General features: G+C 43.4%; 1 protein-coding gene across 1 annotated transcript in view; it reads right to left on the bottom strand.

Annotated features, from left to right (window-relative positions):
- Positions 1-414: 414 nt before the first annotated feature.
- Positions 415-15,671, bottom strand: part of TNFRSF19 (TNF receptor superfamily member 19) — a 40,194-nt gene continuing 24,937 nt past the window's right edge. The window contains exons 5-9 of the mRNA XM_066621246.1: positions 10,488-10,652; positions 8,982-9,107; positions 7,576-7,678; positions 6,027-6,418; positions 415-491 (exon numbers count right to left, since the gene is read on the bottom strand). Of these exons, the coding sequence (XP_066477343.1) occupies positions 6,058-6,418; positions 7,576-7,678; positions 8,982-9,107; positions 10,488-10,652 (755 nt within the window). The 3' untranslated portion in view covers positions 415-491; positions 6,027-6,057. The remainder of the gene's footprint in view (positions 492-6,026; positions 6,419-7,575; positions 7,679-8,981; positions 9,108-10,487; positions 10,653-15,671) is intronic.

Here is a 15,671-nt window from a genome sequence, read left to right as displayed (position 1 = left end):
CTTTCAGTGTCCGATTTTTGTCAAATTCTACATTGACTTAACAGCACAGCCTGCCAAGAAATCCTACTAGATGCTTCCTTTGCAAACAGAACAATGGGTAAACCCCTGACACACACCTGCTGTTGTTAGTAGCCTAACACAAACACACATAGAGAGCTATTCTACTGCTTGTTATATTTACATAATCTGCTTAACTATAAGATCAGTCCACCAAACATCTGACTATGTGTCCATGCGGCACAGAAGCTCGTCGTCTGGAAAAGCAACAGAGTCAAAGCACGTTCCTTCGGTTTTTTACCAAGTTGCTACTTGAAGCTCTCCCATACAGCTGCTGTGTCTCAAATGCAACTGCCTGAGAGCTTTGAAACGCTGCCAATTTATTTCAGCTGTTCTGAAACCTTGTAACATTGAGATCCAGGCCACATTCCATTCACAAGCATTAAAAGACAGGCATTCAGTTTAAACGCTGATAGGAAAAGTCCTTTAGATCCCTAAAAGAAAGCAAAATGGCAGGTGTTACTGCACAGAACTGATGTACCTACATCTGGTCACAATCTAGACTTCCATACTTCCATTTGCCTTAATTTCATTGTTATAATTCAACAGCTTTTTTCTGGGGGGGGGGGGGGGAGGAAACACAAGTTTTGCTTATATACAAATATGACCAACACTTCCGGTGGGCTTGGAAATATATAACTTTGCTTTGATTATGTAATCAAGTTATCAGATTGGAAGAGTGGAACCCACCTGATCACTCCATACAACCCTCTTGAAATGGTCAGGTTTGGCTGCCCAATCACTAAGCGCTTGCTGATCATGAAGGGGGACTGCCGTTCCAGACAGGAAGAGAAGCCAAATCCACCAACAGCTCATGTTAGTGGCTGAATTTACACAGGGGCTTCTATGAAGTTAAAAAGTTAGACGCTTTGGGTCCCCTCAGAGGAAGAAAGGTGGGATAAAACAATGCAGTAAATAAATGAATAAAATGTCAAAAATACAGAAAAAAAGTAAGATATAGCAGGAAAACAGGGCATTCTTCACCCCATGATGAATCAGTGGCAGATACTCTATCTTCCAAGATCATTAATATCATTTTCTTGTGCAGAAATAACTTGCAGGCCAGTCTGTAAGAAGGAAAGGGACAAGTGGATTGCCACACAGATGTATGTGCTGCCTCTCGTTATGCAGAATGGCTGTAATGTGGGCCTGCCTGAAAGCAGGTTAGACTGGAGGATGAAAGAGGGTCTACTAAACTCTGGTAATCCCCAACTTGTGAATGGAGCTATGCCTTCATGAGGATGAGGAATGAACCATGCCTTCCATGTTCAACTCAGTTAGTTAAAGTATCTTCATTCCTCGTTAGACAGATAAAATCAGGATGTGCTCAGACTTTGACAAAAACAGATGGCACTCACTCTTTCCTGTATTTGGAGGCTTTTTAGCCTCTACTAATTTTGTTGTGAAATTGTTAGAAATTACTATATGCCTTGAATTAGATACAAAACCATCAAGAAACAGATTAATGTGAAAGCATTCTGAAATTATGCAGATCTTCAGTTTTTGAAGCATGCAAAAATCATTAAAATTAAATCAGGATCAACAGTTGAGCATCTTTCAGACTTCAATTTCAACTGCAGAAAAGAACGTTTATCCTAGATAACATTAGCAACTGTTTAATTAAGGCCACAATCCTAACCAGCTTTCCAGCACTGACATAAGGACAGTGCAACTCTGAAGTAAGGGAACAAACATTGCCTTACCTTGAGGAAGCCTCCGTGACTGCCCCCCAACTGAAGGATGCAGCACACACCCCACAGGCACAGCTATGCCAGTGCTGGAAAGTGGGTTAGGATTGCGCCCTAAGCGGTGCTCCTCTTATATTTAGCAGGGGGAGAGTAACCATCCCTATTCACCCCAGCACAGTGTCTTTTCTAGTGGCTGTTGCTGGTGGTGTTCTGAATTTGAAGATTGTGAGCCCTTCCGGGACAAGGAGCCATTCAGCTACCGCCGACACCCGCCCACAAGTTGGCCCCACAGATAAGTCGAGGGCAGGTTTTGAGCCAACAATCATGGAATTTTCTATAACCCTCAGATAAGTCGGGGGTTAAACTTAGGGGGGTGTCTGACTATAGTTTTGTCTGATTTTACCGGAGGCCAGATCCTGAAAAATAACCTACCACTAATTGTTACCTAATAACTGTAGTATCTAATTTATTAAAAACTTAGTAAAAGATCATAAGATACATTTTTATTCTTTTTAAAATTCTGGTCTTCACCAATTGGCATCCTTCAGTCTCGGAAGACTATGATATCGCACTCTGAAAAGTGGTTCTGGAACAGCGTCTAGTGTGGCTAAAAAGGCCGATTCGGGAGTGACAATCCCTTCAACACTGGCAGCAAGTGCAGTCTGTCCCTGGTCTGTCTCCCTGGCTACAGGCCTTCCTTCTTTGCCTCTTTGCCTCAGTCTGTTGGCCAAGTGTCTCTTCAAACTGGAAGAGGCCATGCTGCACAGCCTGCCTCCAAGCAGGATGCTCAGAGGCCAAGGTTTCCCATCTGTTGAGGTCCATTCCTAAGGCCTTCAGATCCCTCTTGCAGATGTCCTTGTATCACAGCTGCGGTCTACCTGTAGGGCACTTTCCCTGCATGAGTTCTCCATAGAGGAGATTCTTTGGGATCCGGCCATCATCCATTCTCACAACATGACCGAGCCAACGCAGGCGTCTCTGTTTCAGTAGTGCATACATGCTAGGGATTCCAGCTCATTCCAGGACTGTGTTGTTTGGAACTCTGTCCTGCCAGGTGACACCGAGGATGCATCGGAGGCAGCGCATGTGGAATGCGTTCAGTTTCCTCTCCTGTTTTGAGTGAAGAGTCCATGACTCGCTGCAGTACAGAAGTGTACTCAGGACGCAAGCTCTGTAGACCTGGATCTTGGTATGTTCCGTCAGCTTCTTGTTGGACCAGACTCTCTTTGTGAGTCTGGAAAATGTGGTGGTTGCTTTACCGATGCGCTTATTTAGCTTGGCATTGAGAGAAAGTGTGTCGGAGATCGTTGAGCCAAGGTACACAAAGTCATGGACAACCTCCAGTTCATGAGCAGAGATTGTAATGCAGGGAGGTGAGTCCACATCCTGAACCATGACCTGTGTTTTCTTCAGGCTGATTGTCAGTCCAAAGTCTTGGCAGGCCTTGCTAAAACGATCCATGAGCTGCTGAAGATCTTTGGCAGAGTGGGCGGTGACAGCTGCATTGTTGGCAAAGAGGAAGTCACGCAGACATTTCAGCTGGACTTTGGACTTTGCTCTCAGTCTGGAGAGGTTGAAGAGCTTTCCGTCTGATCTGGTCCTGAGATAGATGCCTTCTGTTGCAGTTCCAAAGGCATGCTTCAGCAGGACAGCGAAGAAAATCCCAAACAAGGTCGGCGCAAGAACACAGCCCTGCTTCACTCCGCTTCGGATGTCAAAGAGGTCTGATGTGGAGCCACCAAAGACTACAGTGCCCTTCGTGTCCTTGTGGAAAGACCTGATGATGCTGAGGAGCCTGGGTGGACATCCAGTCTTGGGGAGAATCTTGAAGAGGCAGTCCCTTCTGACCAGGTCGAAAACCTTCATGAAATCTATGAAGGCTATAAAGAGTGGCTGTCATCGTTCCCTGCATTTCTCCTGCAGCTGTCTAAGGGAGAATACCATATCAGTGGTGGACCTGTTGGCTTGTAATCCGCACTGCGATTCTGGATAGACCCTCTCTGCAAGTACCTGGAGCCTCTTTAGTGCAACTCGGGCAAACAGCTTTCCTACAATGCTAAGGAGAGGGATGCTGTGGTAGTTATTGCAGTCGTCCCTGTCGCCTTTGTTCTTGTACAGCGCGACGATATTTGCATCCCTCATGTCCTGAGGTACTCCACCTTCTCTCCAGCAGAGGCAGAGGATTTCATGCAGCTCAGTGACGATGATCTCTTTGCAGCACTTTAGGACCTCAGCAGGGATGCTGTCTCTCCCAGGTGCCTTGCCAGAGGCAAGGGAGTCCAGGGCCACGTGAAGTTCTTCTAGGGTTGGTTCACTGTCAAGCTCCTCCAACACAGGCAGGCACTCAATGTTGTTCAGTGCTTCTTTGGTAACTACATTTTTTCTGGAATACAGCTCAGAGTAGTGCTGCACCCAGCGTTCCTTCTGCTGCGCCCGGTCCTGGATGACCTTGCCTGTGGCAGACTTCAGAGGGGCAATTCTCTTCTGTGTTGGACCTAGGGCCTGCTTGATACCATTATACATTCCCTTGATGTTGCCTGTGTCAGCTGCTATCTGTATCTGGGAACAGAGTTGGAGCCAGTAGCTGTTAGCACATCTCCTGGCAGTTTGCTGAACTTTGCTGCAAGCAGCTCAGAGGACCAGCAGGTTGCGCTCACTGGGACAACCTTTGTATGCTGCTAGAGCTCCCCTCTTTTCCTTGATGACCTTGGTCTTCACCACCTTTCTGTAAACACTATCAGAGTAAGTGCACTGTAAACTACATACCAGTAAAACAGTGGTTCCCAACCTGGTATTCACGTACTCCCAGGCACACTCAACAGGACCTTTAGGGGTAATTGAAAAAGAATGAAATAATGGCAGAAAAAGGCAGGCCGTGCTCCAGAATGCTCCAGAATGACCAGCAAGGCAGGACGGGAGGTAGCTAGTTGGCTGTGAAAGCCCCACCAATACCTAGTTTTTGGTCATCAATTCATCTATGAACCAGTGATTGAAAACCAGCACAGTAAAAAAGCTGAAACATAATATGAAAAGTGATCAATCACCCAGAATTTCTCAGCACCCTTCTGGTGCAAAACAGTGCAAAGGCAGAGTACAGTTAAAAAGACAAAATATGTGATGAATACATGAAGTCTGGGTTTTCATATGGAGGAGATGAAGGCTTGTATTATTAATTACAAACATTTTGCTAATATGAAGGATACAATTTATGGAAATGGGCTGCCAAGGGATATGCAAGTGAAAAAAGTTGGGAACCACTGCAGGAGATTCATGAATCAAATCCACCTTTAAGGTGGACATGAGGAGAACCATGAATCAAAGACACCTTTAAGGTGTCTGGTGTGTTAAGCCAGAAGCTCTACATACAACATACAACCCATAACACATAACTGGGAGTGTGCAATTCAATTCACAGCAGAGAGATGAGATATTTGCAACCCTTTTTACTCAGAAGTAGACCCACTGCTTTTCATGGGTGTAATAGTGCACAGAATTGTAGCCTGGGAAGGAGGGTTCCATCCTGGTGTTTCAAAAAACAGACCTGCTTTGCAAGCATTTGCCAAGCAGAACCAGGCTGCAGCAGAAGGAAGGAGAATAAAAGGTTAACTTTGGCTGGAATGTCCCTGGAAAGTAACTATAGCAACTAAGGAGGTGCCTGCCTGAGCTGAGCAACAGCTCAGCTGTGAAATAAACTGTTCAGAGTTGAAAGGCTCTGCCTTCTGATTGACTAGGAGATAAGGCGAAGTGATAATTGGAGCTTGATTACTTGGCAAAAATTTCACTACTATATGGGAGTATCTATTGTATCTATGTATTTTATCTTGCTTGTAAACCACTTTGTGAATGTTTTTGTTGAAATACTGTTAAGGACAGCAGCAACAACAATATTCTGTAGTATTTTGTCTGTTAATCAATACTTCTCAAGCTATCTGATGTGGTGGATCAGCATTTTTCTCTTCCCTTCTAGTTAGCCTTGTCTTAGCCTTCCCTTCCTGCTCCTTGTCCATCTGTTCCCTATGCTTTCCACTGCTCTTATGCTTCCTGCTTTCCTCTTCTTTCCCTTTTCTCATACCTCACCGTCCCATGGCCTCTTGCAAGGCTTGGGGCATCAACTCCAAGGCTCAGGAGACTTCACAGCTCCAGTCTCTCTGGATGCCATCCCCTGCCAGAGAACCTGGAAGCCCCAGGAGTTACACTGCAGATAGCTTGAAGATCAGCACTGGTCCACAGACCACACTTCGTTAAGCACTGTAGTAGGTGACACTATTGTTATGTTCTTACCTGACCACCAGTTTGTGGATTCATGAACTGTTCAGTCATGCTGTATTGATGGAAGTGATTCATCAGCTAAGAACTGATTTAATGAAGCAGTGATACAAGTCTTTGGAGGAAGTTCAGATGACTCTGTCAAGTTTCCAAAACAAGACTTTGTAGGTGTGGATACGTTTAGATCCTGTTCATTGTCTGAATCCACAATGGCTGTTTTCTCAGTCTCTAAGCTGAAGGAATTTTCATCTTCTCCTGTTAGCCCAAGATAGGATTCACAGAAAGAGATGCTATCAAAACAAGCAGGATTTTGAATAAGGGGCCAAGCGTCTGAAAGATCTCCACAGGCAGAGTGTGAAAGAGAACCAAGGAATGCTGGAATCATTTCCCCAACAGAATTGGAATTCCTGAAAAGAGTCATGAGAAGAGCCAGCTTTAGCCAGTTTCAACAATAGCATTATTGATAAAGAAGCTAGAACTAGCACTCTTATGTTGTTACTGATGTAAGAGGCAATATCCAATAGTGTATGTCATACACAAACACACTCCATACCACACTAAAGGCCCAATCCTAACTCCTGAGGCTTTTGCACCAGCCAGCGGGTGTCACAAACATACCATAAGGCATGCCTGTGATGATTCAGGAGCCAGTGGGCTAGTGCACAGATGTGTGCCGCCATTGCAATGCTGGTGGAAGGGTAAGTTTGCACCGGCCTAAGGAGGCCAGCATGGAGGTTTGGGAAGAAGACAGGCAGTGGGCAGGTCAGGTCAGGTCTGAGAGAGGGGTGGTTCCAGGATCTGGCACTCAGCCCAGATCCTAATCCCTCTCCCAAGCAGCCTAGCCTTACACCTATCTCAGCAACGCAGATTTGAGTAGCCCCATTGGGGCAGCTGCTGATACGGGCTAAGGGGAAGTTACTGTGTTACAGCCAGCTCCAACACTGCACTGCATACAGCGTGGGTCAGCCAGCCTGACTGTTTCAGCAGAGGTTAGAATTGGGCTGTAACAGGGGCAATGGACTGCAAAATAAGAAAAAACAAGTTTGTGTTTTCTCAGGAGAAAAATGCTATCATTTTAGTGCTTCCAAAATGCTACTTAAAAAAAAAAAAAAGCTGTCTGCTTCCCCTCTAAGGCATAGTAACTACTGCATTTTAGTTGTGCAACAAAACAGTAATCTGGAAAGATTCTTATAAAGAACTTTGGTTATTAGCAGTGGAGTTCTTCAAGAAAGTTGCCCGTTAGAATAAGAATATAGTACTTTTTGTATCAAGCAGTCAGGAATTACCTCTGAAGATAATAAAGAAAATATGGATTCCCACCTAGAAAAGGATAGTTAGTACTCAGACCATAAAAACTCAGTTGTCGTGTTGATTTATTTTTGGGTGCAAAAGTAATATTATCATTGGTTTTGCCTTAAAGATGAGTTTTTCATGAAGATGGCAGAAAACATTTGCCAGCAGTTCAACATGTTTCACTCTGCTCTGCTGACATAATTTAATATCTGTTGCAAGATATGATTAACACAGCAAATAGCTACATGCACAAATCAAAAATCTGAATTACCTTTCACGAAGAGTTGCCTGGGAGTGAAAAGGGCAGCTATGACAGCTATGTTCCAGGCTGCAGGTTTCATCACAACATAATGACGGAATCAAATGCACTGGGCCTAAAAATACAACTTATCTTAATAATAAATATTGAAACATACATCAAGAGTTATTTCTCTTGATCTTCATCTAATCTTGCGTGTCTAGTTTAAAAGTTGTGGAATAGGTACATTATCTGAAGCATAAGCAGTCATACTAGCAATCTAGGATTAGTAGAAGGCTCCTAGGATTAGGTCTTCTTAAAAACATACATTGTCTTCTGGAATTGTCTTGTGTGGATCAGCATACAGTTTAAAGCATCAGCATCAGTTTAAAGAAGCATAAATGATATGGATATGTATGCTGGTCCACACAAGACCAAGTGTACAGTCTATGTACAGTCAGGCATAGGAGTCAACCTTGGACTTCTGCCTTACACAATGTGCAACACAAGGCCCCAAACATGAGACCGATTTAGTTCTTTCTTTGGCAAGGAGGTTTCCACTGTGGGCAGAGGGTCTGTTGCAAATTGAAAGCGTTTGCACATCCCCCCTTCCTTTTGTGTACATGAGGAGAAGAGGGAAAGCAATCTAATAGCTCTCTTAGCTTGTTCAGGCAATGCTTAACCATGGTTTAAGCCAGGGGTGCACAAACCCCGGCCCTGGGGCCACTTGCGGCCCTCGAGGCCTCTCAACGTGGCCCTCAGGGAGCCCCCAGTCTCCAATGAGCCTCTGGCCCTCTGGATATTTGTTGGAGCCCACACTGGCCCGACGCAACTGCTCTCAGTGTGAGGGCGACTGTTTGACCTTTCGTGTGAGCTGTGGGATGAGGGCTCCCTCCACTGCTTGTTGATTCACGTCTGTGATGCAGTAATGGCAGCAAAGGAAAGGCCAGCCTTGCTTTGTGCAAGGCCTTTTATAGGCCTTGAGCTATTGCAAGACCTTCATTCATTCATATAAGTTCCTCTTTAATATATTCATTTATGTAAACTTATGTAAATTAATTCAAATTTTAAATGTAAATTAATTCTTTTTTTTCCCCCTGGCCCCTGACACAGTGTCAGAGAGATGATGTGGCCCTCCTGCCAAAAACTTTGGACACCCCTGGTTTAGGAAATGCTAAACCATGCTAAGCATTCTGCCAGAACTGAGCCACAGGGTGTACTCAGAGGTATAACACTAAAGATATTTGTGACAATGGGATATTGCATTTCAAACTGCCAGGTTTCATCACAGCAATTCAGTTCAAACGGTATGTAGAAAAGTTTTAAAAGGTAGATATGTTGGAACTGTGAAGCCAAAATTAGAATTTCCTCGTATTTTTTGTCCCTGCTCAAGAGTTACTTTTGCTACCCTAAAGCTCCCCAAAGAAAATTAGACTTACCACACATCTGTGATGGGTCCTGCTGGCACTGGCAACAGATTCTATGTGCATAAACATTAAGTTGTGGCCTGTCGAAACAGGATAGTTCAGAGCCCTCATAGTGAATATCCTGCGATCTCACAGGCCCTTCAGAGGAGAGAAATTGTATACTGTTAAACTGCCTTATTTGTGGGCACATAGAAAATATGTTTTTTTCAATTATGATTAGAAAGTAATCATGGTTGGTTAAAAATTTCACATTCACGCATGAGTATGCCTTACATGATCTGGCTGGAGACTAAAGCGAACTTTTCTAAGAATTTTGTAATAACAAGAGCCATAGACATTCATTCAGCTCTTCCTGCATTGAGTCTACAAAGACTGCTCTATTATCTTGACTGAAACTATCTAGTTCAGTGGTCTCCAAAACGGAAGACCACTCCACAGCTGGAAAGGTGTCCCAGGCATGACCAGTGCTTACTGATCCACTGGAAAACCTTCCTTCCCTGCTGCCAATCTCCCCCAAACTGTGCCCTGGCCTTCTGTATCTGTCCAGAAATCCAAGTGCAGTGGCTGCTGGGGTGACAGAACCCGGAAGTGGCAGACTGGAGCGCAGTTTGGGAGATCAGCGGCAGAGAAGGAAGGCTCCCCTTCAGAATGGTAAAGGCCGTTCATGCAGGGGAGGAAAAAGGCAGGGCACCGGATCCAGCCTGTGGACCAGTCTGGAGAGCCCTGATCTAGTTGAAAGATAATAGAATCCCCCCTTCCACTCCCTGTACTGGAAAAGAGGAAGTCAGAGAGGAGGAAATCTGGAAGGCAGGAAAGTAGTGGACTAAAGCACGATGTTTCAACCACTCTTCCTTTTCCAATTCAGAGAAGAGGGGGAATTGAAGGTAACATATACCTATTTAAGGTACACCTAGGTAAGGAGGGCAGCATTTAGCACACAACCTCAGGTGTCTGGAGGTTTTGGGCCTGGTCTGGGAAGCACTCTGCTGGATGAGACATTGTTGACTTCCCGAAAGCAACCAATTCAGGCATGGCTTTATATTGGTTGCTTACCTACCAGAGTCCTGACCTACCCGATTCTTAGACTATTGGACTGAATATTTTCCCATATTTTTTGGGCATTCAACTTGTGATGTAGATCTTGAACATGGGTTCTCTATGTCCTAGAAAGGCAAACAAATCTGCTATACATACAGTGGTTGAAACCTCATGCATATGGCCTACTTTCTCCTTGATGAGGTATTTTTTTTTAAGTGGGAGAAAAAGTTTTGTGAAACAGTTTTGAACTACAGATGGTGAGGTTCAAATAATTTTGTGCTTCATGCAGGGGAGACTATGAATATTCTGGTGATAAAGCGAGGCACCTTGAGCAAAAAGAAGATGGGACTACATCTGCTTCTTTGTATTTATTTGAAACATTTATACCCTGCCTTTCCTATCCCAGCAGGAAAGCCAAAAGTCAAAATCATCATCATAGTGGGCATCAATGTTGATTAAAATACAGCATGAGAAACTTACAGTTTGGCTTCTTTTCCATAAATTGTCTTTTGCAGTAGATAATGCACAGGATGAGGAGGGCTAAGAGTACAGTGGCCAGAGCGCTGCATATCACCGCAGCTAGAGCAGTGTCTCGAGGGCTGGAAGCAGTTGATGGGATTTTTACCAGATTCACTTTTGTAGTGCCTAAATATAGAAAAGTACATATCAAATCAGGTACAGGAACATCCTAGAAATATAACTGCAAGAACTTATTAGCACACAGATGACAGATTCTTTAAGGAATTAAACCTCCAGCAAGGAACATAATAATAATATTTTAATATAACTTATTACATTTAGCCCCAAACGAACAGCCTGAAAATGAGTCAGTGTGGGATTCTGGGACTTGTGAAAAAGGCTGTGGCAGGCCAGAGATGAGTCATAGTTCATGTGTTGATTAACCCTGAACTATATCAGCTCTGGGGAGAAAAATATATGGGCAGGAGGTCTGGTCTAGAGGGTAGAGCCTCTGTCTGCCTGAAGATAACATCCACAAGGTCGCTAGTTCGAGGCCACCGGCACCGTGCGACCTTGGAGCAGCTGACAAGCTGAAGCTGAGCAATTCCATCTGCTCTGAGCGTGGGAGGATGGAGGCCAGAATGTGAAGCCAGATCGGAATGAAACACCTTGAATGTAGTTGTTCTTGAAAGAAAGAACCTTCTTTGAAATTGTAAAAATCCCTATTTAATAGGGATTTAATAAAGCCTGCCTATGTAAACCGCCTTGAATAAAGTCTTGAATAAAGACCAAGAAAGGCGGTATATAAATACCTGTTGTTGTTGTTGTTGTTGTTGTTGTTGTTATTGTTATTATTAAAAATCTCTGTAGGCAAACTGATGCCCAAAATCTGGTAGAGCTTCCTTGGTTCCACTAATACACTCCACTGTGAATAACTATTGTGAAATTAAATGATTTGATCAAATCAAACGATGTGAAAACTTACAATCAAAAATTTCATGTCACTGAATTTATTCAATGAAAGTGCTGAAATCTTTTTTAATATTTTAAATATTTGAAGTGGAGAGGACAACAAAGGGGTTTATGTTCAGATTTGCTCACCCAATAGAGTGTTTCCACCATATTTGATGTTGCTTCAGTGGTAATTATAGTCAGAGAACATACCCATGTTATACACTTTTTATTCTCACTTCCTACATCAACTCCATAGCAGACAGTCATGGCAACCGTACACAATTTTACATAATTGTAGACTGGGTTCAGACATGACATGAAACCATAGTTAATTTAGCTCAACCAGGATTTTGCATTAGTTCTGAACCCCAGCCTGCCCATCAGCCATGGTTTGTTTGGGATGAACAAACTAAGGGTGCAATCCTAACCCTGGTTTGGAAGGAAGCAGCGCTGGAGAAACGCAGACATTTAAAATATGCTTTTAAAAGTGACTATCCATGCTGTAATTGCAGTTTCAAGATAAAATATCTGCCAAGACTTTGTACATTTACTATATTAAGCAGAACTAAACAAAGCTTGTCAGAGCAAATTCTCCACAGATGTTTCTCCAAAAGTTCGCTTTTAAAAGCATATTTTAAATGTCTAGATAATATTTTGTCACAGAGTTAAAAATGAAAACCCCAAGAACAGTCAAAATTTTCCAGACTGAGATCAGGACAGTAGTAAGCATTTGGTTATTGAGAGAAACTGAATCAAAGTAGAAAGTTTTATTTTTAATATATGGTAATCTGAATATATAGAGACACTAGCAAGGAGAAAGATTCATAGTCCACGCTACTGATCTGTTCATTACACAAATTCTCCATACCAAGTAAATATTAAAATAATTGGGATGTTCCAGGTGTCATTTTTGTCTTGAACTGCAAATGGATACCTCAGATGCATCTGAGGACCTTTTGACAGTAACTGCTAACACCGGTCCAGGATGCTACATGCCCATTTATCCATTTATAAAAGATAGACCATTCTGCCATGAACGTAAAAAACAACCGAACTGGGCTATTCAGAGAGTGGGAAAAATAATGGACTATTATTTTTAGCATGCCAAAGACCACAGGGGCTGGAAAAGTTCAAGGCTGGAGACTGAAAATAATTTTTAAGATTGTTGAAAGAACCTTGAGAGAGTCATTCCTTTCCATGGTGTATTTATATATTTGTTACTTCTAATCACACTATTTTTAAATCAATACGAAAACTTGCATCCGTTTCCTTGAGATGAAAACAGGACGAGTTTACACCAACACACCATGCACACACATCTTTCAAACTACCTTCAACTCCCTGGACAAAAACCTACATCCAGCCCAAGAGGGGTTCTTCCCTTTTTCTATGTACTCAAAGCAGGAAAAGGCTTGCATTTCTTACACTTACAATTGCCAGTTTGACTCAACTATGAGGTACAGCACAGTGTATAAGGCAGCCCACATCAAATCAACAACTTCACAGGCAAAAAACAACAAAGAACTGATTTGTCAAAAAGATTAAAAGAAAACAACCCAAATGTATTAGCTTCTGAAAACATGTAAAATCCGCCTCTTCCCACAAGCGTGCCTGTACAAGACTGAAAGACTATAATTTCCTGAAAAATGATCTCTGCAAACATAATGGCCAGTTAGGAAACCAAGCATTGCTAAAAGTGTGGTCAAATCAGGATAAAACTCTTGCATTGTAACTCAGTTGTTATGTCCTTATGAACGTCCAAACACTCAGTAGAAGAGAGGAATCTTTCCCCTCTGATGGCCTGCATTATCAGTTGTTGTCGTTTCCTGATTCCCTCTGTAAACTAGCAGCAAGAATTAAGGTCTCTTTGGGAAAACCAGCAGAACACTTTTGTGGGTGTATGGGGGGGGGGGGGGAGATGGTTGGGGTACATGGAAGGAAAAGGAACTAATCAGATAACTGCATGCTTGCAGAGAGGCTCAGATTGATAACAGGGCACACCAGTATAAGTTACCAGCATGAAATATGCTTATCAGTGCAAACCTGTGCCTGTCTACACAGAAGCAAGTTCCACTGCAGTCAATGGGACTTACTCCCAGGAAAGCATGTATAGGATTGCAGCCTATGCTGTATAAATATGATGAAGGTAAATGATTCAGGAGTCGTTAGTATGGCGACAACCCTGTCCTGTTTATACTTCATTTTTTCAAGTTTCATGCTTATACTTATTTGTTTTTTCTTTAAACTTGTTATGTCAATGTACTAAAATATGACAGTCTAATTATCTTGAAACTAATGGGCCAACAGCCTGATCTTAAGACTTGCTATGCCAATGTTTTAAGATGAGATTTAACAATGCCTACATCAATGCAATCAAACAAAGCCATCAAGTTACTTCAACACTGCAGTGACGTCACAATACCTTTGTAGGCAAATATGCTACATCGTATATATTTTGGACTGGGGTATAAACTAGGTAGAACATCCTGATAATAAACATATTTTTTTAGCAGTAGATCGGGGTGATTTCAACAGGCTTTTCTTTGCATGTGCAATCATGCCATATGGTTCACAAAGACTGAACTCTACTGAACATTAACTAAATCCTGTTGGTCTCACATGCATAGAACCAATACTATAGCCCGGTGGTTCTCAAACTCTCTGGGAGAGTTTGAGAGCCACTAAGTCTTTGCAGGGAGGGAGGGAGGCAGCGGAGAGGCAGCGACGTGATCCCTAGGATCGAACCACTCAGGGGGACTGCAGGGATTGGGATGTACTCACCAGTCCCTGCAGCAGCCTTCCCGGGGTGTGGGGAGCCCTGCGCAAGGACCGGCAAGGCTCCCCAGTCGCTTTGAAGTGAAAGTAGAGCAATTGCGCTCCACTTCCGGTTTTGCAGAAGTAGAGCATGATCTCTCTACTTTCACTTCAAAGCCGCTGGGGAGCCCTGCAGATGCTCGCGCAGGGCTCCCTGCACCCCGGGAAGGATACTGCAGTGACTGGTGAGTACATCCCAGTCCCTGAAGCCCCGTTAGCGCTGCGATCCTGGGGATCGAGTCGCTGCCTTCCCCCTGCCCTCGCCCATTAAGGGGGCAGAGGCCAGGGTCCTCAGGCTGGGGCATCACGACGCCCCAGTATGAATACCACTGCTACAGCCAGAGGAGGGTGGCGGCGTGGTAAGTACATCAGGCATTGCACCATGTAAGCGGCCCCTCCCACTTGCAGTCTGAGCCAGTTGAGCGTCTGCGTTTTCATCGCTGCCCCAATGGCTCAGACTGCAAGTGAGGGGGCCACTTACATGATGCGTTGCCTGTTGAACTTACCGTGCTGCTATGCTACTGCATAGAACACCACATGAACCAGCATGCAGAGCTGCCCTAAAGAAGTTAGTATAGCCCTCCCCTTTCCTGTTGAGTGCTCTCTGTGTGGGCTGCTTGCACACCCCTGGGCATCCATTATCACTGCCAGCATGTACACTCAAAGAAAAGTTCATCGGATTTTTTCTTCTCAAAGACCCTGCCTGCAGCTCTGCTCTACCTTGTTTGTTCCAAGGTAGGTGGGGTCATGAGAATAAGAAGTTTTTGTATGATCCCAGGGGAGGTACTGAAAATCTTGCTTGAAGTATACAGACTGGTAGCAATTCTGCAAGCTCAAAAACACACTGGTGGCCTAACATTGAGGCAACCCACTGGGGAAGGGAGGGGCTGTACTAGTATCTATGGCCACCTCCTAGGACTGTTCTAAACATGTGGGGCCAGCAGGGATTTTTACACTACATCAAAAATGTTAAAGAAATGAAGACCTGCGGAACCAGAAAATATAAATATGTATAACTTGAGCAGAATAATATATTCAATTTTAAGTAGAAATTATGTTCTTCTGAGCATTTCATTTCACTTGTTTACTTATTGTGGATTCTTCATTTATTGCAACTGATAGTATAGTCAGTTCTGATCAACACAACAGTGAAACTCAGTGGGATGCATGTAGATAAGATCTACTTGTCCAATGAGCTGTTTCTACCAAATTAGTCACTAATTTAACATATAATGTTGTTTTCTAGATTCATGGCATGACTGCAAGAGCAGCTTCAAGGGTCAGCTGTTAATAAAGTCTAAGCAAGACCACAAAAAACATCCACTCAGTGTGGGTCAATCATTATCCCATTTTCTCTGAGGAATTTCAAGTTCACTTAAATCTGATAACTGAGCAGCTCTGTCTTTGTTAATAAAAAGTAATGATTAAGTTCAATTT

The sequence above is a fragment of the Tiliqua scincoides genome, chromosome 3 (assembly GCF_035046505.1).
Source record: "Tiliqua scincoides isolate rTilSci1 chromosome 3, rTilSci1.hap2, whole genome shotgun sequence".
Taxonomy (NCBI): Eukaryota; Metazoa; Chordata; class Lepidosauria; order Squamata; family Scincidae; genus Tiliqua; species Tiliqua scincoides.
This window is presented reverse-complemented; position numbering and strand designations above follow the sequence as displayed.